The sequence below is a fragment of the Carcharhinus amblyrhynchos genome, chromosome 21, assembly GCF_965287045.1.
Source record: "Carcharhinus amblyrhynchos chromosome 21, sCarAmb.v2.hapA, whole genome shotgun sequence".
Classification (NCBI taxonomy): domain Eukaryota; kingdom Metazoa; phylum Chordata; class Chondrichthyes; order Carcharhiniformes; family Carcharhinidae; genus Carcharhinus; species Carcharhinus amblyrhynchos.
Genome location: NC_137344.1, coordinates 24173024 through 24197666, shown reverse-complemented (window position 1 = coordinate 24197666; position 24643 = coordinate 24173024). Strand labels below are relative to the sequence as shown.

The following is a 24643-nucleotide window of genomic DNA, read 5'->3' as shown; positions in this document are numbered from 1 at the left end:
TCAGGACAGGAGAATTGAAAACGTCTGCACAAATAAGCCCAGCAACAACAGGCCAGTCAGTTTAACCTGGTGATACAAAAGCTTCTAGAAACAATAATTTGGGATAAAATTAAAAGTCACATGGGCAAATGCAAGTTACTTAAGGAAAACCACATGAATTTGTTAAGGACAAATTATATTTAACTAACTTGCTTAAGTTTTTTGTTGAGGTAACAGAGGGTTGATGAGGGTAATGTTGATGTGGTGTACATAGAGTTCCAAAAGGCATTTGATAAGGTGCCACACAGCCCACTTGTGAGCAGACTTAGAACTTGTGGATTAGGGCAGCACGGCACTACAGTGATTAGCACTGCTGCCTCACAGCACCAGGGACCCAGATTTGATTCCTGACTTGGGTCGCTGTCTGTGTGGAGTCTGCACGTTCTCCCCTTGTCTGTGGATATCCTCTGGGTGCTCAGGTTTCCTCCTACAGTCCGAAAGACGTGCTGGTTACGTGCATTGGACATGCTACATTCTCCCTCCGTGTACCCGAACAGATACAGGAGTGTGGCGACTAGTAACTTCACTGCAGTGTTAATGTAAGCCCATTTGTGACACTAATAAACAACTTGAAAATTAAAGAGTACATGGATGTAGAATTAGCTGAGTGACGGGAAAGAGAGAACAGTCGTCATTGTCTCCCAAACTGTAGGAAGAATGGTGTTCCCCAGGGATTATTGTTAGGACCTTGCTCTTCCTCATAGTTGCCAATCAACTAGATGTTGGTGCACTGGGTGCAATTTCACAATTTGTAGATGATACAAAACTTGGAATTATTGTGAGCTGTGAGGAGGTGTAGAGCTTCAAAAGGATATAAACAGGATGGTGGAATAGGTAGGCAAGTGGCAGATGAAATTTAATTGGGAAACTCTAAGAGATTCATTTTGACAAGGAAGAGCACAGGCAATACAAACTAAAGGGTACGATTCTAAAGGAGGTCCGGGAGTAGAAGGATGTGGTGTATATGTGGAATGTGTGCTTAAAACATTGAACATGGCAGGGCAAGTTGAAAGAACAGTTAATAAAGCATGCATTATCTAAGGCTTTATCAATTGAGTGTGAAAGCAAGATGTTAAATCTGTATAAAAAAATTGGTTCAGCTCCAGTTAAAGTATTGTGTCCAGTTCTGTGCACCACATTTCAGAAAAGATGTGGAGGTGTTAGAGTTTAGAAAAGATTCACAAAAATGATTCCAGGGATGAGGAATAGTAACATGGATTAATTGGAGAAGTCGGGACTGTTCTCCTTGTTGAGGGGAGATTTGATAGAAGTATTCATAGTCATGAGGGGTCTGGACAGAATAGGTAGAGAAAATTTTTTCCCAGAGAACAAAGTTCGAGTGTCAGAGGGCAAAACTCTGAGGTCATTGATAAATGAAGTAAAAGCGAGATGAGGAAAAATTATTTTCCGCGGTGAGCGGTTAGAATCTGGAATGCTCTGCTTGTCCGTGTGGTGGAAGCAAGTTCCACTGCAGCAATTTAAAAGGAAATTGGGATGACTATCTGCAAGGCTACAGGGAGACGATGAGGAATGGCATGGGGTGAAATGCTCCTTCAGAAAGCCAGTCAGGTGTAACAAACAAATTGGCGACTTTCTGTGCTATAACCATCCTATGATTCTGTAATATTAGGAGTTCAAAATCCATGGAGCCATACGGTGCAGAAAGAAGCTATTCAGCCCATCATCACTACACCTGCCAAAATGAGGGGAAAAAAACCAGCAGCTCATTTTAATCCCATTTGCCCGCAACCTCTGTATCCTTGCAGGTTACAACACTTCAGGTGCAGATCCAGGTACCTTTAAATGAGTTGGAACTTTCAACCTCAACCAGCAACTTAGCCAGTAAATTCTAGATGCTCACCACCTTCTGGGCAAAAAAGCCCATAATGTCCCATAGAATCCCCACAGTGCAGAAGGAGGCCATTCAGCCCATCAAGCCTGTACCAACTCTCTGAAAGAGCATCTTCCCCAGCACCCCCAATAATCCCGCTCATTCACCATGGTTAATCTACCTAACCTTTACATCATTGGACACTGAGGGATAATTTAGCATGGCCAATCCACCTAACCCACACATCCTAGGACTATGAGAGGAAACTGGAGCACTTAGAGGAAACCCACAGGGCAAACTTGCAAATTCCACAAAGACAGTCATCCAAGGCTGGAATTGAACCTGAGTGCCTGGCACTGTGAGGCAGCAGTGCTAACAACTGTGCCTCTCATCTTCCTACCAGTCACCTCATGCCCAATCATGGCAAATTGTGAAAATGAATTCAAATCAGTAACTTGTAAGCTTGCAACAGAAAATAGACCTTGGAGCTGCCAGATTGTTGTAAAAACTCCACATGTAAAGAACATGGAGTTCTTTGCACAAGTGGTTATTGAGACCATGACTATAACTTCATTCAGAAGAGCACTGAGGGAAAATACCTGAAAAAGGAGAATTTGAAAGGATGGGAGGGTAAGAAGAGGGAAATGAGAGTCGAAAAGACAGCTGCAGTTGAAGAGTGTGAGCTAGTCTTTATGTGCCATGCACTGGAGATAGGCCAGAGATCAAGCGATTTAATGCAAGGGCCAATCTCCTGTACTGTGAATTGACTAATTTTTTGAAAGGGGCTGCTTCCTCTTCTGGCATCATTTTTACATCTGACTCATTTATACAGCAGGGGAATGAGAGCCTGATACTGGGAAATCTCATTTCAGTAAATGATGTGCGCAGAATAATTTTACTGTAGGTTTATCATACCAATGCCATAAGGCCTAAATAAAAGGTGCCTACTTTTTTCCCCTGAGTTTACCTCATCACCAAAATCACACATCATCTCTGTAAACCCACTTTGAGTCCCTGAACCAACTGTGTCTGCAGTAAACAAGGATTTCTGCCAGTTGTATTGCTTTTATTCATCTACTTAAGAGCCTTGCCTTTAGGAACTTCAAACTGTGCGTAAGCCAGAGGTACGGCAGTTTGGTGAGTCAGTGCACTGCATCACAGAGAGACATGACATGAATTCTCATCCCCGATGCTCTGCACACTAAGTTTCCTATTGAAACTGGAAACTTCTGAGGGAGAGGAGGTTAACAGCAAGAAAAGACCTAAAATCAATCGGGGATAGTCTTACCCGACCACCTATTTTGGCTAATTACAGAGTACTATAGGCAGCATCTCCTATTAAAAGAAAAATAAACCCACACTTTGCCTGTTCAGTCACTGCCAATATTTGAATGCGGTGGGGCTTATGCAGTTGTGAGGAAGGTCCCCAAATGTTTTTGGTGCCCAAGATTTTTTAAATCCAATTCCAAATTGAAGAAAATCAATTCTGGTTTAGAAGGATTTTTTTTAATGTAGTAAAGACTATCCTGGGAAGAAGGTTTACGCTTATGAGGAGAGGTTGGACCTGTATCCATCAGAGTTTAGAAGAATGAGAAGTGATCTTATTGAAACATAAAAGGTCTTGAGGGGACTTGGCATGCTAGATATCAGGAAGATGTTTCTTCTTTTGGGGACACAATTTAAGAATAAGAGATCTTTTTAAGATGGAGATGAGGAGAAATCTTCAGATGATTGTTAGTCTGTGGAATCACTATCCCAGAAAGCAGTGGAGACTTGGTCATTGAATTTCTTCAAGGCAGAATTGGACAGATTTTTGCTAGATGAGGGAGTCAGTTGTGGGACACAAACAGTAAAGTGGAGTTGAGATTCCAGTCAGATTGGCCATGAACTTACTGAATGGTGGAACAGGCTGGAAGGGGAAAATTGGTCTACTCTGGCTTCAAAGTCCAATGTACTAGGTGAAAAGCAAAGCTCCATAATATAAGACATTGTGAAAAGTGTATTCAAGCTGTGGGGGATTTAATGACAATTGGACCTGTTGATTAAGGTGGGACATCCACCCCTTCCTGGGCCCAGAGATCCTTTTAAGGAGACACTGTACAACCCTGGCCTGCCACAGGCTGTGCGGTGAATGTTGCTGGGTTAGACGCTTGGTATGAGCCTCTTGCTGTTGGTTAAATTCCTGAAGCAGTGGGATGAGGTCTCTAAGTGGCTGTTAATTGGCCGCAAGGCCTCGGTTAGCCCACAGGTGGGTTAATCTTTTGACAGCTCCTTCGCAGCTGGTAATAAAATCCAGTTTTTAGTGGTTCCATGGGCCAACATTTCCTTTGTAATTCATCTGGAAAAGGGAGGATCCCATTCAGCTCTTGGAGCCTGTTCTTCTATTCTGTTAAATCGTGACTGATCGCTATCTCAACTCCATTTTCCTGCCTTTGCTCCATATTTCTTAATACCTTAGTCTAACGTATATTCAGCTGTGAATTCCTCAGCGGACCAAGAATCACAGAATTCTTGCACTGTGGAAGGAGGCCGTTTGGCCGTTCGTGTCTGAACATCAAAGCTTAGAGCCAACCTCCTGCCTTTTCCCCGTACCCCTGCACATTGTTTCTGTTCAAGTAATTACCAAATGCCTTCTTGAAAGCCTGGATGCACTGCACTTCTAGGCAATGCCCGGACGAACCCTCGTGCGCCACGCTTCCAGGCAGCGCTCTTCAGCCCTGAACCACTCACTGCGTGAAGTTTTTTCTCATCACATTTGCTTCTTTGTCAAACCCCTTAAAACTGTGTCCTTTTGCTCTTGATCCTTTTACGAGTGGGGACAGTTTCTCCCTGTGGTAACTTCAACCACATAAGGCAGTTTATTCCAGACACTCACTGCCCTCTTTAAAAACAAAATTGCCCTTCTGGACACTTTTGTATCTCTCCCGTCTCACCTTAAACCTATGCTCTGTTGTTTTAGACTCCCCTCCCTTTGGGAAAAGATATTGACTATCTACCTTGTCTATGCCCCTCATTATTTTATAGACTTCTATAAGCTCGCCCCTCAGCTTCCTACACTCCAGAGAGAAAAGTCTCAGTTCATTCAGCCTCTCCTTGTAACTCAATCCATCAAATTCCGGTAGCCTGGGAGAGAGCCCTGTTGTTTTTTTGTGGTGTGATACGATGCTGGAACAAGAACGTCAACTGCCTGGTTCCTACAGTATTACCCAATATTCTGTTCAATTCTTCTTAGTGTCTGTACAGCTCACTCTGCTAACACATTTGAAGCTTGCTGAAAAGGTGCAGTACACACGTGGCGTATTCCATTCTTCCATCTAAATTCTTGAAACAAATCACCTGTAAACTATGCTTTGTTATCTGCAACAAGAGGATCCAGTAAGCTCTGAGTTGCAGAAATTTGGCGTAACCCCTCTGTGGTACTGGGACCTGTGATGTTGCTCAAGATGTGTACTTCTCATCACTTAGAATGTGTGTCCATGACAACTAAAAACATGTGTTGTGATCCATAAAAGGTCCTGCAAAATCCACATGTAGACCAAGGATGATCAGGGTCACTCCCAAGGATGTGGTGGAGGTGCCATCTTTTGGTTGATCTGGATTTCACTTTGCTCTCCAAGTCCTGATCCATATTAGACCACCAAACACGTGACCTGGTTGAACTTTGCAGACACCTGGATGCGCCTCATGGATTTCATCCATAACTCGTGAATGATCTGGGCGTGGAACTACCACCCTGGACCCCCAAAGAGTGCAACCATTGTGTACACTTAGCTCATCTTTCTGCTTTGCATCATCCTCTACAACCATAGGCCATCCTTGCATCAGGAATCTCTTCACTGAAGATGAGATAGGATCCCTGTCCGTCCATTGCTTAATTTGCTTAGCATTCACTGGAACTCTTTCAAGTGAGAAAATTGTCTCCAGAGGGAGTACTATCTTGGTTGGCACACAAGGTAAAGGAAAGCAACTCGATACGTTTGAATTGCCCTTCTCTGCCCTGTACGCAATATTGTACTGGGAAGCTGACAGTGTGAAAACCCAATGCTGTATTCTCACCGAAGCTATGGAAGGAATACATTTGGATTCACTGCAAAGACTCATCAATGGCTTGTGGTCAGTACGTATAGTGAATGGACGACCATAAAGGCACTGATGAAACCAGTTCACTGTGAAAACAACAGATAGATCTTCCTTGTCTAATGGTGAATATCTCTTCTCAGCTGTTGCCAACATGCATGATGTAAAACTAATGACTTTTTTCTGACCTGTCCCTCGTATGATTGTGTACTATCCCAATACCACAAGGCAAGACATCATGTGACGGAATGAATCCTCTGTCTTAATCAGTGTGAACCAGGAGATTATAGCAACATTTTTCACGTCCTTGCCTTTTCATTTTGCCTTTTATAGCATAGGGCACTGTCCTGGGCTTGAAAAAGTGGGGAGTAACCTGAAGATCTATGAGCAAATTAACTGTGGTACCATGCAATGTATCCAGTCCATCTTTGAACACCTCGGAGACATCCTCTGTCTACAGTGTGTCTTACTCCAGTTCAATGGAATTTTTTTCTGAACCAGTTAAGCCCTAGTAGACTCAGCCTCTTTCCTTTCACCACTCTCGCTTCTTGGTTCTTGTACACATTGTTCACCTCAAACACGCCAAGCAATTGTACAATCTCTCCAGTGTAGGTCCGAAGTTTGATCTCTGCCTGAGTAAGAGCTAGCACTTGCTTACAGCCCCACGTCTTCCTGACAATCTTTTCACTGATTACCAATGCCGAGGCTCCTGTATCCCTCTTCATCTTGATTTTGTTTACCATCTGTCTCCACTGTGGCATAAATGGGCTCTGCGTGTCTCTCACTCATATTAAACATGTCATAAGATTGCTCCTCTGTTGGTCTGTGCTCTCCAGGTGATATATAGCTGACTTGAGGCTTTTTCAGATTTGAATTTCCCTGCTCTGTCTTCGACTTGCTCTTAGCACCTTGGCACTTCTTAACTAAAGGACCAGTGGAACGGTGAGAACCTATAAATTTGCAATGATTTGCATAATGTAACCCTTCACATCGAAGACACTCCACTGTCTTCACTTTTTACTTGCAGCTTCTTTCTTGATGCAGTGCAGCTGCTTGTGCAGTGCCATTGGCCTTCTAAATATATTTTGTATTTTTAATAGCCATTTCTATGTCCTGAGAAATTTCTAGAGCCTTCTTGAAAGTAAGTGTGGCTTCTCACAGCAAACACCGTTGAATACTGTCCTCATTAATGCCACAAACTAGTCTGTCCCGATGCATATCTTCCAAAACTGCCCCAAACGCAGAACTGGCATAATTCAGCAGCAGTGTGAGCTGCAGACCGCCCTGTCTTCCAAAAATGGTTATGAAACTTGAAACATTGAATAATCATTGAGGGATTGTTGTGATTAATACAACCAAATCCACAAGTGGAATGCCCCCCAGTTTCCTGGCATAGGTACATTTCTTACTTGCTTGTAGGTTTTCATCCCAGACGCACTCAGGAGAATTGAGTGCTTTTTTGGCCTCACCTGCAGTTCTATTTGCCAAGAAAAATTGTTCTGACTTTTCTACATATTCAATCCAGCCCCATTCTCTTCCACAAACCCACTGATGGTCCTGAGCATTGCCAAGCTTCTGCTAACTTGTTTCTTCAGTGAAACTCACACATACCCGCTGATTTGAGCCTTGCCTGGATTACCGCAGACAGTTGCAATCTGGCCGCTCACTGTGCAAATCTTCATGCCATCTTGCTGATTGCCGAATTGCTCTTTTCCATTTATTTTTCCATTCCTTTTTTTACAGTGCGGTTTTCTCCCCGTTGCCAAAAAGATGTGATAACCTCAGTCACAAAGGGTAGTCGAATGTGTTAATAAATTCAAACTGTTTTATATACAAAGAAACATTGAAATATAGTACAGCAAGTACTGGGAACAATACACAGGTTTCTAGTGGAAGACTAAACCCCCATAACCAACAACCATTAAAGACATCAACAAATGCATTTAAATAAGAAGATCCTTATTATAACAGCCCTATCATCTCTATCCAGCCTCCTCATGAATTAACAGCTTTTTGAGGAGAGTGTTTCAGATTTCCACTAACTCTTTCAGATGAAGAGTTGTTTGCTGGCATCACTCCTCAGTGGCCTGGTTTTAATTGTAGGGTGATGCCTTCTGGTTCTGGACTATCCAACCAGCAGTAAGTTTCCATATAACAAAAAACAAGTGCTATCAACTCCTTTAATCATCTTAAACCCTACAATTAGAAAGGAATACAAGTTGAATAGACAGTCAGCCCATCTTCCTAATTTAATCCTTATGAATCAGTGCTGCACTCACTGTATGTCCAGTATTTACTTCCTGAGGGGAGACGTGGCGCCCAGAACTGAATGCAATACAGCAGATGTGATCTAACACAAGCCTTCTACAATTGCAGCATAACTTCCACTCCATTGTATTCCAGCCCTGTTGAGATGAAGGTTAGCATTCCATTAGCCTTTTAAATAGTATTTTGTACCAGCCCAGTAACTTTTAGAACCAGTGTTGGGAAAAGTGTATTTGCAGCTAATTGGGGTTGTGATGAGTCCACTTTTAAAGATACTGTTTGCCTCTTGTAAGTCTTATTGAGCCACATACCCTTCCTGTCCAATGATGAATAGGTTATCTGTAGTATATGTTACACCGTTGTGTACAGTCAGCAAGCCAATTGGCCTCATCCTCTGCTTGTCACCAGCTAACAAGACTGACAATGATGTGACCTAACAATGTGGCTGTTCTGTCCAAGATTCTGCACTCAGATTGTGGCATCTGCATTTTTAAATGTATTCCAGATCTTGCAGTTGGGCTTTGGGAGCTTGACTTGCAATTTCTCTGGGTATGTATCCAAAAAAAGTGTTTAAAAGGACCTGCACAGATCTTTGTCAGAGTGCGGTGACGGTCTGGATTGCGTTGCCTGGGAGTGTGGTAGAAGTGAGTTGCCTCACTAAGAAGTACCTGGATGAGCACTTGGCACATGATAACATCCAAGGATATGGACCAAGTGCTGGTAAATGGGATTAGGTGGGAGGTCAGTTGTTTCTCAAGTGTCGATGCAGAGTCGATGGGCTGAAGGGCCACTTCTACGCTGTACAAATCCTTGAATTTTTTTCCCCAGGCTACCCCACTTATCTATTTCTCGTGCTGGTGTCCTGTGAATTGCCCTGGCTGAATACAGCAGCTCTGCCTGTCTTTCAGTAGCTCCTGAGGTGCTTCTTTGTCCACCAGAAATCTAGTTGGGGGGGGAGAAAAGAATAAACTTTTTTGTCTTGGGTCATCGAGATGTTTGAACTGGCTCGACAATCAGCTTGGACGTTTTCCTTTGAACGTTTCTTTTTGCGTGCACTTCTCGGTTATTCGGCTGAAATATCAGGACTTTTTAAAGATACTTTTAATGAGGCCTCTAACAACCCACCAGTACTATGTATGCATGAGTGCGTTAACAGCATGACAAATGCCCAGTGTACTTTGCTTACATGGATGAAATTTGATCTATTGAAATTAGAAATAAAAATAATAAGAAACATGCCAAAATCTTAGAATTCTCACTGGGCAATACTTCAAATAACTTAGCTTCCTCTGTCAACATTGATACAATATACAGTATTCAAGGAGATTCTTTTCTGACCCAGGGAATGGTTTTTGGAATGGCCAATCCAGTCAGAGTCCAGGCTGCACGCCAAACTCTCTTATGAATGACTCCTGGGAGAAGTTTCCCTTTTCCGCCGTTTTGCTCCTGTCCTTGGGGTAACCACAGGAGTCTGCAGTTCCCTGTGGTACCTCACCACATCAGCAATTATTAATGAGGAAAACACGATATCAGAGCTGTACGACTCCTGCAATGCCCACTGTTGGAAAATTAAAACCTATTGTGTTTCTGTTTACCAATACAATGATTTTTTTTTAAACTGAATTATTTGATGGACAGATTTTTGGCGTCTCAGAGAATCGAGGAATATATAGGAACGGGCAGGATAATGGGAGTTGAATCTGAGCCCAACCATATTCAGTGTTCAGTGGCGGCATGAGCTCAATGGACCATATAGCCTATTCCTGCTCTTATTTAGAACAGAGAACATTCCAACACTGGAGCAGGCCCTCCATGATGCCAAATACAACCAATCCTTTCAGTCTGCCCTTGATACAAATCCCTCTATTCCTTGCCTCTTTATGTGCTTATCTGAATACCCCTATCGTATATGCCTGCCCCACTACCCAAGGCAGCACATTCCAGACACCTCCCAGCCCCCTGTGTAAAAAAAAACAAGCTTGCCTTTCACACTTCCTTTGAACTTCCGCCTCTCACCTTAAGTGCAAGCCTCCTAGTACTAAAGTTTATTTATTAGTATCACAAGTAGGCTCACGTTAACACTGCAATGAAGTTACTGTGGGAAGTTAATCTGGCACCTATTCAGGTAGATTGAGGGAGAATTTAACATGGCCAATGCACCTAACCAGTTTGCTTTTGGACTGTGGGAGGAAACCCACACAGACATGGGGAGAACGTGCTGACTCTGCACAGTCAGTGACCCAAGCCAGGAATTGAATCCGGGTCCCTAGCACTGTGAGACAGCAGTGCTAACCACTGTGCCACCGTGCCGCTGTGTTTCTTAATACGCAGACGGACCCCATAATCTCTCTGTGGGCGTGGATGGGTTTGATGAGGATCAAGCCGGTTGAATTATACTTTACGATCCATGACGTTCCCTGAACCACCAAATGAGATTATTGCACAGTAATCATTTCTTTAAAAATGAATGTTTCTCAGTATCCTCTCCTGTGCTTTATTTCTCCAATCCACTCCATGCTCTTCAGTTCATGGAGATGAGATTACCATCCTTTGGCACTACAGGGGAGAGATGTAGTCCATGCCAGCATTTGGTTCAGTCTGTCAGGAGACAGATTTTAGTTAACAAGCAAGAACTGTTTTCCCTGAACTGAGATTAACAATTTGTTTGAAACTCTAGTACAGAAAATAGAGATTGCAAACCATTTGAACCGTTGAATTGATTTGGAATAGAATCGCTTACAGTTTAAAATTGGCAAATCTGAGCCCCAGGGGAGGGCATGTGTCTGTCTAGTCTAGAATTTGTATCTGTGCCCCTGTCAGACTATCCGTTATTGATTTTTATTTTCAAGCAGAGTTCACAACTTTTCTTAGTGAGATGTGCTGCAGGAATAAATAACTTTGGGGTGTTGCTGCTGTCCATATTGGCCTCAGGATCCACCGAGAATGTCGGAACTCAGGGCGATTTAAACATGAACAGCAATGAAGCAGATTCCTCTCTATTCCCCAGCATCGTCGTCTTAAATTGAATTGTTAAATGACCATTTTTTTTCTTTCCTTAAAGAAGAGGTAATATTCGCCTGTACTTAACTAAGTATTCATCCCAAACTGTATATCATAGCCACTGATTGAGACTGTTACTGCTGCAACTGGATCATTTGAATCACTTGATTCAAATGCTCATCCATAACTGGCTGCACTGCTAGAATCATAGAATCCCTACAGCGCATTTGGCCTATCGAGCCTGCACCGACAACCATCCCACATATTTACCCTGCTAATCGCCCTGACAATAACGGACAATTTAGCGTGGCTAATCCACCTAACCTGCACATCTTTGGAGTGAGGAAGGAAACCCATGCAGACCCAGGGAGAATGCGCAGACAATGACCCAAGCTGGGAGTCAAACCCGGGTCCCTAATGCAGCAGTGCTAACCACTCTGCTAGTTTGATACAATTTAAATTCAGTGACAACCGGCCTTGATAAACACGATTGCTCTAACTCCGATGTTTCGGATTTCTAATTCCTTATCAGCTGCAAAAGAAACACGCACTTTATAAGAAAGAAAGAGTTCATTATTGTCACCCCTCATTGGTTCTTTCAGCATCCGCTGACAGCAAACGATTGCAAGCAGACAAACCAAGCTGCACTGTGAAAGCTGGGGGCTTGGGAAACCCAGGGTGTCCAACTGTGTTGTGGGGGCTGCAGCACATTCCAAGTTGAATTCAAGATTGAATCTAGTGTAAACATACAAGATGCCTTTTATCAAGTCGGTGGATAAGTTGCCATGGTAATGGATTTGAAACAGTGAATGGGGACATTCAGATTAAAACTAAAACAGGTTGTGAATACTGCTGAACGCGGATTACCTATTTTAGTATGATTTTAGTAGATGAAAGAAGAAATGCTTTTGTTAATTTTAATGAACAAAACTACTTTTAAAAGTCCAGATGAAAGCATTTCTGTCATCCATGCAATCATTCCAAATCATCAATGCTTCACCTGTCGCTCAATTTTTGTGGTTAATTATTGTAAAATCACCAAGCTTCTGATGTCTCTAAAGATTTAAAGAGCGGCTGCTGGTATTATCCACTTCTCTAATTACTAAATTTCTACAAACGCTATGTTCATGGACTTTCTGGTGTCCACTGAGATCACCATCTTATCTCTCTGCCTTTCTGTGTCTATTTATCCTGAAGCAGGTTGTTTATTTACAGACCCTCCCTCCATGAACTTGTAGAGAATTTCTATGTTCCTGCTCTCCTTCCCACTATGTCGCATCATAACGACCTCCCGTCACCCCTATCTGGTCTTGCTAATAATTGAACTCTAAATTCATTAACTCCTTTTCAGATTGCATGAGCAATCCTCCCTGCAGAACCCTGGCTGATTCTCTGCCCCTTGTCTCTCTCGTCGTGCTTGTCAATAAGGGGCACTTCAAAGACACATCTGTCACAAGTCTAACAAACTCCCCTTTTCTGCTGGATAGTTTCAGCCTTAATCCTGCTTCGCCTGTTGACGTTCTAAACTTCAACGTGTCCTCTGACCTCAGATAAGCGCTGCCAATGTTTCCCCTAAGCAGATTCCCATTTTCTTTTTGCCCAGAGCTGCTTTTTCTTTCAACTACAAACAAAGAACAGTACAGCAGAGGAACAGGCCCTTCGGCCCTCCAAGCCTGTGCCGATCATGATGCCCTAACTAAACTTAAAAAAAAACTTCTGCCCTTACTTGGCCCCTATCCTCTATTCTTTCCCTATTCATGCACCCATCCAGATGCTTCTTGAATGTTGTTAATGTGCCTCTGGATAAAGGCAAAAGAAGATGAATATTTTCTCCCCAATCTATTGAAATCCAGTGTTCTACTTGAACTCATTCTGTCCCAGAATCCCAAGTTAGTTGCACTTCTTTCCTCCAACAATCTGTGTGCTTTTAAAACCCAAACCTCGCCATACATTATTATCTCTACTTTCCAATTAAACTTAGAATCGCAGAATCCCTGCAGTGCAGAAGGAGGCCATTTGGCCCATCGAGTCTGCACCTATCTCAATCCCACCCAGGCCCTATCCCCATAACCCCGTGCATTTACCCTAGCTAATCCCCCTGACACTAAGGGGCAATTTAGCTTGGCCAGCCCACCTAACCTGCACATCTTTGGATTGTGGGAGGAAACCGGTGCACTCGGAAGAAACCCACACTGACCGCGAACAATGTGCAGACTCCACACAGACTGTGACCTAAGCTGGAATTGAACCTGGGTCCCTGGCACTGTGAGATGGCAGTGCTAAATTTGCTGTGCCACCCACCTTGCCTGCTTTTTTATTTTTAATGTTGGGATCTTCTGCACTGTGGGTCTCTCTCTCTCTTACTCCTTGGTTACTCAATGGAAGTTTTTTTTTTAAAAGGTTGAATGATTTAGAAAGACATGGTGGTGAGTGCAATTTTTAGGTCTGCCTCTGTCAAAGCAGCTTGCTATCTGTGCAAGAGGTATGAAGGAAAGAGGTGCCAGCATTCATTTATACAAAAAAAATTAAAGGTTGGAACCAGAAGGGAAGAGTTGAAACCCGACTAGACTATGTTGTTTGAAATGTAAAATATTGATGTGTCATGAATGGATTAAAAGATTAATTCTACAGTCATTTGTGTATTCATAGAACTAATGATGGGTTTACTCATCCACAAGTCCTATGTTTATTTGCTTTAAGTGCTTAGGGAGGGTTACATGTTAGACTGTTCGATATTCAAAGAGGCTGTTATCTGACCCAGAGAACTTTATGTAATAGCCAATCCTGTGTGAAGCCAGGCTGCTTGTTGCTTAATGAACAACTCTGGGAATTTGAATTTTGTTCCTGCCAATTTTCTCTTGCCTCAGGACAAGTAGTCCATCCTGGGGTATAATTCCATAGGAGTCTGCAGCCCTCTATGGTAATCAACATGCATGAACTGTATAAAGAGTCATGACTGGCAGATTACCAACTGAGAGAAAATACAAATATATATTTTAGAAACTAGAAGCAGAACTAGGCTATTCGTCTCCTCAAGCCTCCTCCCCCATTCATTTTGATCATGGCTGATCATCAAATTTAATATCTTGATCCCCTTTTTCCCCCCAAATCCCTTTAGCCCCAAGAGCAGTATTTAATTTCTTCTTGCATTCAGACAACCTTTTGGCCTCAACTACTTTCTGTGGTAGTGAATTTCACAATCCATCATACTCTGGATGAAGAAATTTCTCCTCTCCTCACTTCTAAAAGGTTTACCCCTTATCCTGAAACTATTGTTATGGTTCAGGTCAGAAACTCATATGTTTTGTGGAGCCTGCCTGGATCATAAGTTTTGCATCTTGAATTTAGCTAGGGTGAGCATGATATGTTTCACCTCACTGTATGCTTCAAATGACCCACTGAGGAGCTTTTATCAAACAAAGTTTATTTAAAAATATAGTTAACATGTATATTAAGAAAATTAGCAAGAGCTTTCATTAATTACAAACAAGAGACAAAACAACCACTATAATGTAGACGCCTTAACAAATACGTCTAATGTGTTACAATCCTATAGACAAAAGACTTTTTTACCGGTTTAACACAACAAAGACTAATGCTCACATTCTTTGAATGAATGATGTGGGTTTCCTGACACTCAGAACAGTTTGAAGTCAGAACCACAGGGAGAGACCCTGGTTAAACCACAAACAGCAGACTCTCCCCTTCAGAAAGGCAAGACCTTGCTTTCAGATAACCAGCAGAATTTCCAAACAAAACAGAGAGAGAGAGAAACATTTCTTTTCAGCTTGCTGTCCCTTCTAAAACTCAACTCTAACTTTACAACTTAGAACTGAAAATGAAAGAGCTCTGGTCACCTGACCTGCCAACCAGTCTGCCTCCTAACAATGTAGAGCCATAAAAGATCCCAGAGTAAAAATAAACAAACCCCCGCTTAAGCAGCTTAATGAGCAATACAAGGACATTTGGTAGACAGCTCGGCAGCAATGAGAGACACTGAAGCTGTGAGAGCTCCAGAGAGCATGATTTAAAGAAAACCTTTCTTAAAGGTACACTATGAACCCTAGTCCCCCACCATTGGGAACATTCTTCCTGAATCCACGCTGTCTAACCCTGTTAGAATTTTGTAAGTTTCTATGAGATCCCCTCTCACTTCTAAACTCCAGTGATTATAATCCTAACTGTTTCGGTCTCTCCTCATATGACAGACCTGCTATCCCAGGAATCAACCTGGTAAACCTTCGCTGTACTCCCTCTATAGCAAGGGCATCCTTCCTCAGATATGGATTCCAAAACTGCGCACAGCACTCCAGGTGTGGTGTCAGCAATGCCCTATACAATTTGCAGCGAAACATCTCTATTCCTGTATTGTGTATAGATGTACAGGCAAAGAATCTTGAGGAAAGCTCACTTTTACAGTATTTGCTCTTTGTGTACACTTACACTTTGTGTAATACTGAAGTCCATTTAATATGGCACAGAGATAATCCATCTTTTGTTTCTGGAGCCACAGTCCATTGTCATACTGATGAGGCAAACATACTTATACCAGAATCCCCCCTCAACAGGACTGCAATCAGCAATAAGGTCGTGATTGAAGTGTTAGGTTTTTAAAGTTTATTTATTAGTGTCACAAGTAGACTTACATTAACACTGCAATTAAGTTACTGTGAAAATCTCTGCGTAGTCGCACTTCAGCACCTGCTCGGGTACACTGAGGGAGAATTTAGCATTCCAGTGCACCTAACCAGACTGTGGGAGGAAACCGGAACACCTGGAGGAAACCCACTCAGACACGGCGAACTCACTGAAAAATTCACATGTAAGGTTTCAATTTTACTCATGGGTTCCATGAACAGAAACTATGATAGCTACGTGCACTTCTTTCTAATTTTCCCCCAGTTTTTCTTTATCATATTGAGTTCATCTTAGAATCCCTGCAGTGCAGGAAGAGGTCATTTGGCCCATTGAGTATGCACCAACTCTCTGACAGAGCATCTTACCCTGTCCTATCTAAACCCCCACTAATTACCCTAACCTACACATCTTGGATCACTAAGGGGCACTTTATGATGGCCAATCCACCTAATCTGCACATCACTGGACATTGGGAAAAAACCTGAATACTCAGAGGAAACCCATCTTCCTCCAGGCTTGTTCATTCCAATTGCTTTCTCTGAACAAACAAAAGGAGGGACTGACAGAAAGAACTCAGGGATCAGGAGAATAAAAAGGTGAACTAGTGACACTAGAGAAAGTAAGGGAAAAATAAGAACAGAAATTCTAATGAAAATAAGGTGAAACTAATTCAAAAGGGGAAAGGTGTTGGGATTCCCTTTTAGATGATAACTTGCATTTATGTAAAGAAATACCAGCTGTTTCACAGAAGCTAAATTTGGAAAAAAAAATGCTAAGCTTATGAAAAGAGATATTAAAAACTGTGTTTTTAAAACTTTCATGGAAACTTTGTTTAAAAGAAAGTTGAGCTTTCTTCTACCCATCTAGTATGTCCTTTGTTGCTTTAGCCTTCTTGGGCAGCCAGCCTTCAAATTAAGGAAGACTTTACCACATGCTGTCACATCTCTGCCATCGGTATTCCGGACTAAATGCCAGGATTTATGCAAAAATGGTCTGATTTAAAACTTAGCTAAAACAGCATGCCTAACATTTCAAAATATCATGACAGAAAGTGAAATATTCAATTTTTTAATGTATCATATTGCACTCTGAGTTGCTTCAATAAGATCATATTCATTGGAGGTTAGAAGAGTGAGAGGGGATCTTCTCTCAACTTACAAAATTCTAACAGGATTAGACATGGTAGATTCAGAAAGAATGTTATCAATGGTGGGGGAGTCCAGAACTAGGGGTTGTAGTTTGAGGGTAAAGGGTGAACTTTTTAGGACTGCGGTGAGGAGAAATTTCTTCACCCAGAGGGTGGCAAATGTGTGAAAATCTCGACCTCAGAATGCATTGAAGTCAAAACAAACATTGTGTGATTTCAAGAAGAAATTAGATATAGCTCTAAAGCTACAGGGATCAAGAGATATGGGGGGGCTGGGAATCAGGATATTGAATTTGATCAATCATGATCAAAATGAATGGCAGATCAGGCTTGAAGGGCTGAATGGCCTGCTACTCCTATTTTCTATGTTAATACACTGTGATACATGCAATATTTACTATATAAATTCAATGTAAGCTATACAGTTTGAGAGGGTCTATACAACTTCCAGACTCTGTGTACTAAAGCTGAAGGACTTAGACAGTGACCTTTCCCCATTTCATCTCTGAGACAGCTGCTCCAAACTTTATTGCGTCCCTCAGCACATAGTCCTGGATCTTGAAGTGTGTCAGTGTGCATCACTCAGCCATGGACAACACTTTGCCCTGGAAGACTGACAGGTTTTGGGCAAACCAAAGAACATCTTTCACCGAATTAATGATCCATAGCCACAGTTGATGTTTGTCCCAATGCGTATCCCCAGGAGCTGCCTGCGGAGCATAGAGGACAGCATCATGGAGCTGCTCAGGACGTACCTCAATAAACCTTTCTCCACACCTTCTGTGCAAAGGCACATTCCGGAAGGAGGTCAACAATGGTCTCTTTTCTGCCACCTTCACCTTGAGGGCAGCATGTTGAAGTGGGGAGACTCTGGGCACGTAGGTGAGATAGGTAAAGTCTCCTATCAGATGATCAAAGGTTGCTGTCCCCATCGAGATGATTTAACGTGAAGATCACCACACCTTGGGCAAGTGGTGAGATTGAGAAGGTGGAGCCTTCGTGAATATCCTCAGCTGGTATGGGAACTGAACCTGCACTGTTGGCGTGGCTGTGCATCACAAACCAGTTGTCTGGCCAACTGAGTTTATTTATTGGTCACAAGTAAGGCTTACATTAACACTACAATGAATTTACTGTGAAATTCTCCTAGTTGCCACACAGTGCACCTAACTAGCACGTCTTTCAGATTGTGGGCGGAAACCGGAGCACGTGGAGAAAACCCACGCAGACACAGTGATAATGTGCAAACTCTATACAGACAGTGACCCAAGCCGGGAATCAAACCCGGACCCCTGATGCTGTGAGGCAGCAGTGCTAACCGCTATGCCGATGTGGGCCATTTCTCACCAGCAGCGAAGCTACGTCGCGGTGCTTGTTTGAAAGTTCTGGTGATAAGGTATCCTATAAAGTGACGTTGACAGTCTGCTTAGGATCTGACATGATCCATCATCTTTTTCCACAAAGCCTCTTGTACTTTTTGATAAAGGTTTTTTTTTGTCCTCCCCCCCCCCACCCCCCGCAAATAATGTTCTTTTTTTAATTTATTTTTCTGATTACCTGCTTAGCACCATCCCGCATCACAAATAAAACCCCACATGCTGTCATTCCGTGGCATTGATAACCTTGTGGATACGGCCATCCAGCAAATGCGCATCTTTTAAGGGTTGCAAATGAAGTCGGCAATTCTTGGGTTAAGATAAACATTTGTCCAGTGATCCATGTGGAAGCCTTAGTGGATGGTTAGTTTTACATCTGCTAAGACTCTGCAGTTGAAAACATGGCAGGGATACGCTCCATGTGATGCAGATGTTTGCTTTCAGTTGCCAAGTACAATATTTATCCGAGCGAAGAATTGTGGGAGTGTGACCATTACAGACACTAAAGAGTAAAAGGTAAATATAAAGCGCAGTACTGAGAATGTTGTGCAGTAGAGCATAATTATTAATGTCTGCATTTGATCACAGTGAATGATGTTTCTTCTGGGCTTGTAGGTCGTGTTAGAGTTCTTCAAGTGTGCAGTTTTGAAGAGACGTGTTGTCCGTGCATCTAATCTTGAGCTTTAGTTTATAATTTAAGGCCAAAGTCATAAGAAGGGAAAGAGCAGCTTAGTAGTAAATATACAGTATGATATATGACCAAATATTTATAGCTATACATTTTGATTATTTGCTGTTCAGGGTTGGCAACCATTTTCTTTCTTCAAAAAGTGTGCAGCAGTTTATGATCCACGATTAAATCCTTCAGCTCCCTTGAGATTGGGCTTCTAGCTGGCTCAGTCTAAACAAAGGCAAACCACATACTGTAACCACAGCTGAATTTCTGGTAACCTATTTTTAAATAACATTTGGATAATTCTTTAGATTTTCAAGGGTCTTCATTCTTAAGAAGGCTTTTGCTTGGAATCCTGGTGGTTACTTCTTCAAAATCATTCTACTTTCATTCCTCTCAGTACCCCATTTTGTTTTGTCTGAGAGCTTTGACATTATTTCATAAAATAAACATCTAGATAAATGAGAAGATGCTGGAGAACTGTCATTCCTCATCTGTGGAAAGCTTTATTACCGTAAATTTTGAAATATTTCCAAAGTGATGCTTAAAGATATGTGTTGTATGAAACTATACATCATTTTCCCTCCAATTGAAATTGTTCACACCTTTTTTACCCATTAGCAGTATATTCTCAAGTATGTTTGAGATTAATTTTGGTTATTGGGGAATGAAAAAAAAGAAAAATAATTCTGGTGGTGACAGAAGGAATAGAATTGCCAGTGGTCAAAGTTCACAAGTGGCTAAAGTGTTTCCTTTATAACTCATGACGCAATGGGGGGAAGGGGGGTGCATGAGAAACAGAAAGGTCCAATTTACTTTATTTGAAAAAAAAACCCTCACCCTGTTCAATGGAGCATTAAATACAATTATGAGACCTGGATTTGGTCTCCATGTCAACTGTCTCACCAAATCATGGGTACCACAATTAGACTAGAAAGTTTACAATATAAGCCTGGACTTTGTGGTCAGCGATGAAACAAAGATGCTCACTGCCAACCTTGAAGGAAGACTCACTGGGAGATTAACAATCACTGTGGTGAGAACCTTACTCTTCTCACCATGTAGTCAATTGCAATATTTTATACTGGGAATTTCCCAGCATGGAGTTGCAGTGATGCCATCAAGCTGCCCAGGCAGCCAATTGCATTGAAGAATTCTCACAGACAGCTGCCAGGAAAAGCAAAGCGATAATAATTAAATCACTTTTTTAACGGTGCGTGCTGCAAAATAAAGATTGGTATGTGCACACCGAGTGAAAATAGAAGCTGACATATGGAAAATCTTCAAAAGTTGTTTAAAAATCTAGTGATTTTACTGGTGACACTTAACAGCAGTCCATAAATAAAATTATTTTTCAGGGCCAGATATGTTTTTGGGGTCTGCTATAATTCTGCTTCCCATTAAAAACCTTTATTACATCTTGACTGGACAAAGTGTAACTTTTTATGGGGTATATTAGCAGTGATATGAGAGCGGAAAAGATGACATTCTCACAACATTACCTGATTTCCTCGCTCTGGTTGGAGGAGAGGGCCACAGCTTGGCATGCGTCAGAGCAGTAAGTGACAGACTATAACTGTGGGACCTTCACGTTAACCTGTGCTGAAGTTGTGGTCAGTTTCAAGGGGTATTGCTGCCTGTCAAAACCCCATGCAAAATCCACACTCCTATTTTTGTGGTTTGGTTTACCTCCACTTGCAGGTCGATCAATTATTCCAACGGAGATGGATATGTTTAAATTGCAGTTCACTTGAAATGGACATGTGTTAAGTTTCACTCTTAATATCAATCAAACACAAAGCTGTCTATAATATTATGCAGTTGGCTTTGGCAGTACTAAGTAATTCAGCAGGGGATGACTAGAAAGTCACTCAATACTTATTTTTCTTTCTTCTAGACGTTCATATTCACAGATGGGGAGGACAAAGAATTGCGAGAAAAGGCTGGTAAGTGTAGAAGCAAGAATTTATCCTGGAACTTCACCAACTGGTGAAGGATCCTGCTGTCCTTACTCCACTGTGTAGTGGATTGGCTGCCATTCAGCTGTGACCTAGTTCCTCTGGGTATTTCAGTAGCCCCATTCACTGACTTCTTTCACAGATTAGCTGGAATTCTTCAGAAACTCCCCATAAACCACTTACAGTTTGTGTTCCGTGACTGCCGCTGACAAGAATTTATTTTTTTATTGAAAAAAAAGATAAATTGTTTTCCATTTACATCTGTTCTGAGTGCATTTCATTTGTAAAATGGCTGGCAGTATGAAAGCTTGATTAATATTTGCATAAGCAATAAAAATAGCTACTCAAATTTGTACACATGAACTTGCTGTTTGCATTTGGTACGTTCTTTTAAAACATTTTGAAATAATATTGAAAGGATTCTATAAGCTCCATGGAGCAGCTGGTTGAGTCATTATCTCGTAAATAAATTGAAGAGATATTATTTTAAAGACTCCCTTTTTAACAGGCCTTTTTCTCATGTGCTTTGGATGAGGCTTATTTATCTCGACCTGACCTGACCTGGCGTGCCTCAGTTCTCTCATGGAACGGTACCTGGATGGCTGTGTCATTCCTAGACACTTGTTGAGCATACTTGTCTGAAAACTAGCAACTTCATTACTCCTGGACACACATTCCAAGGATTTGAGACATGCCCTAATAAATCTCCACACTGCATATAGGACAGTGATAATTTAAAATCTCTGTCTACACTTCTCATTGCTTCGGAAAAGCAGCCAACGTAATCAAGCATCCTACACATCCCGGAATTTCTCTCTTCTACCTTCTTCCATCAGGAAAAAGGTACAAAAGTCTGAGGACACGTACCAACTGACTCGAGCAGCTTCTTGCCTGCTGCCATCAGACTTTTGGATGGACCTACCTCATATTAAGTTCTCTTCAACCTAGCTGTGGACTGTAACACTACATTCTGCACTCTTTCCTTTCCTTCCCTCTGTACGGTATGCTTTGTCTGTATAGCGTGCAAGAAACAAGACTTTTCACTGTATGCTAATACATGTGACAATAATAAATTAAACCAAAATTTGAAGATCACTGGTGCCCAAGTTCTGAAGTGATGAACTTTATCATTTCTGTAACAGGCCACAGATGAAGCATTTCATGGTACTTCTGCAGGTGGCGAAATATTCCCCTCTGTTGCTGACACTGTCCATGTTATCACTTATCTAGAGACCTCCATAATTATTGAAGTGTTTACTCTACTACAGTGCTACATCCTCCCCCACTAACCTACCCTGAAGTCATCGAGTGGAATCCGTGCACACAATGCCCCATAGGAGAGGAATGCTTACTAAGCAGATGCAGTGAAATGACTGTGGCTCTGCATCCTAGTTGCCGAGAAACAAGCAACCTCACAGATCTGTTAAGGGCAATTAAATGCATTGCTTGAATACATAACACACAACAAACAAAGACACAGTGAGATGGTGATGAGAAACAGTGTTCCTGTATGTTTGTTGACCCATTTGAGTAGTCATCAAAGGAGGGCAATTTCTGTTTCAACATGTCTCATCCTTTTGAAACAGTCCAGAAAGGGTCTAAAGGTGAAGACTTTGGGTCCATAACTCAACCACTGCTGGTAGTTACTTGTGAAACTGGTGGCAGTTATAGAGAAATTGATTAATTGTTTATACCACCCTATCTGCTTCTACCTTACTGCATTTGGCTGCATGTAAATTCCTTATGTGATTGGAAAGACAAAATAAGTTACCATGTCCAAAACAGCTCAAGAGCTTGCTGAGGTGTTGTGCTCTACAAAATGGTGATTATCCTTTTATGGGCAGCACAGTGGTTAGCGCTGCTGCTTCACAGCACCAGGGATCTGGGTTCAATTCCCAACTTGGATCACTTGTCTATGCGGAGTCTGCACATTCTCCTTGTGTCTGCGTAGGTTTCCTCCCACAGTCTGAAAGATGTGCTGGTTAGATGCATTGGCCATGCTAAATTCTCCTTCAGTGTGCCCGAACAGGCGTCGGAGTGTGGCGACTAGGGGATTTTCACAGTAACTTAATTGCGTTGTTAATGTAAGCTTACTTGTGACACTAATAAGTAAATAAAAAATGATGTAGTTTTTTTAATTGTAATATCAATCTGATTTCAGATAAATCTGGTCATATTTAAACTGACCCTGCTGTTAAATAACAATCACGAATATATTTCAATGTGACTTCTTGAGATGTTTGAAGATGTGAAGGCATTATATTAACACAAGTTCTTCTTTTTTTGCAAAGCTATCTTGGGAGTTATTTTGAAAGGTAACACAATGTACAGTTTTATATCAGTTCTGTATTGCTAAAGATACCTTAAAGAACATACATTTTGGTTTGGGAGGTCAGGAATGTGTTGGAAAGGTTCGTAATGGGAAGCCTGTTGTTTCAAGACAGTCCTGCATGATCACCACTATTTTCAAAAAGCAAATTATTTGTTTGTGGAAAGGAGTCTGTTGATGGTAAAAGATTGTAAAGTTTAAATATGTATTTTAGAAATGGGGAAGGAAGCTGCTTTTAATCCAACGAATTCAGCTAAAAACAGATTAAGCCAGATGTGAATAATTTTGGATGTTTTCCAAATGATGAACGAGTCACTTTTCCTTTCTGTTTTTTTAGGAGATCGCATGATTAACACAAACTGCTCTGCTGCACATACCCGCCAAGCACTTTGTTGTAAGATGTCTGTTGAGTACGACAAGTTCATTGATTCCAAAAAAAAGTAAGCACGTTTAGAAAGTTACACTGTGTACTTGTGATAGGATGCACTATCGGTTTTTAGATGGGCCTCCCTGGATTCCTGGAGGCTCTTACGTTTTTTGTGTTTGATTTTCCTCGCCTCCCTCCCAACTCCGGAAGGTTTGAAAACCGCCGAGATACACAGCAGGACTTTGAAGTTCACGGAAAAATAAAATGACAGTGTGTGTTGGGCACGTGTGTTTGCCTTGAGAGCTCTGTGGCTGCCTGATGCAATTCAGCCAGCTAAGGACACGTTGACAAATTTAGCAACTTTATTTAAGTTACCTTTGAAAGATTGAGACAAGCAAATGTTTTTATTCCAAGGATTCTTATTATCAACCATCATGGGATATTGCAGTATTTTATGTAATACGATACTATAATAATATGTTTTGACAAAAAGCCTTCGTAATGATACTTGAAGAAGTCAGTGTCATATTAAATGTTAAACAGCTTTGGTACAAAGCTCTTAATTATAGAAGAGAATAAATGAAAAAGGTCTTTCATTATGGAAATTCACTAATTTTTTTTAGAATTCTAAAAATTCCAGTTTCAGCCTGTTGCAAACAAAATATATTTCCTCCTGATTTTCTTAGGCTCAGGCAAATTACTTTGGAGGAATTGTGGTTTGCTTGACTAGAATCGGGTATTTTTTTTTGTAAGTTTCTAATGGCCAGCAACCCCAAAAGCTAATCCAGTGTGTTTCCTGCTCACTCAATCAGGAAAGCCAGTTTTTTCCTTTTCTTTTCAACTATTCTTAGGGCAACACAGTGGTTAGCACTGCTGCTTCACAGCGCCAGGATCTTGGGTTCAATTCCAGCCTCGGGTGACTGTCTGTGGAGTTTGCATGTTC

The 24643-nt window shown here is 41.6% G+C and overlaps 1 protein-coding gene across 2 annotated transcripts in view; it reads left to right on the top strand.

The window, feature by feature from the left end:
* Nucleotides 1-24643, top strand: part of rfng (RFNG O-fucosylpeptide 3-beta-N-acetylglucosaminyltransferase) — a 47010-nt gene that overhangs the window by 7252 nt on the left and 15115 nt on the right. Inside the window, exons 2-4 of one of the 2 annotated variants that reach the window (XM_080208840.1) lie at nucleotides 20944-20992; nucleotides 23296-23319; nucleotides 23671-23773. In XM_080208840.1, the coding sequence (XP_080064966.1) occupies nucleotides 20944-20992; nucleotides 23296-23319; nucleotides 23671-23773 (176 nt within the window). The remainder of the gene's footprint in view (nucleotides 1-20943; nucleotides 20993-23295; nucleotides 23320-23670; nucleotides 23774-24643) is intronic. The other variant, XM_080208841.1, reaches the window with a different exon arrangement.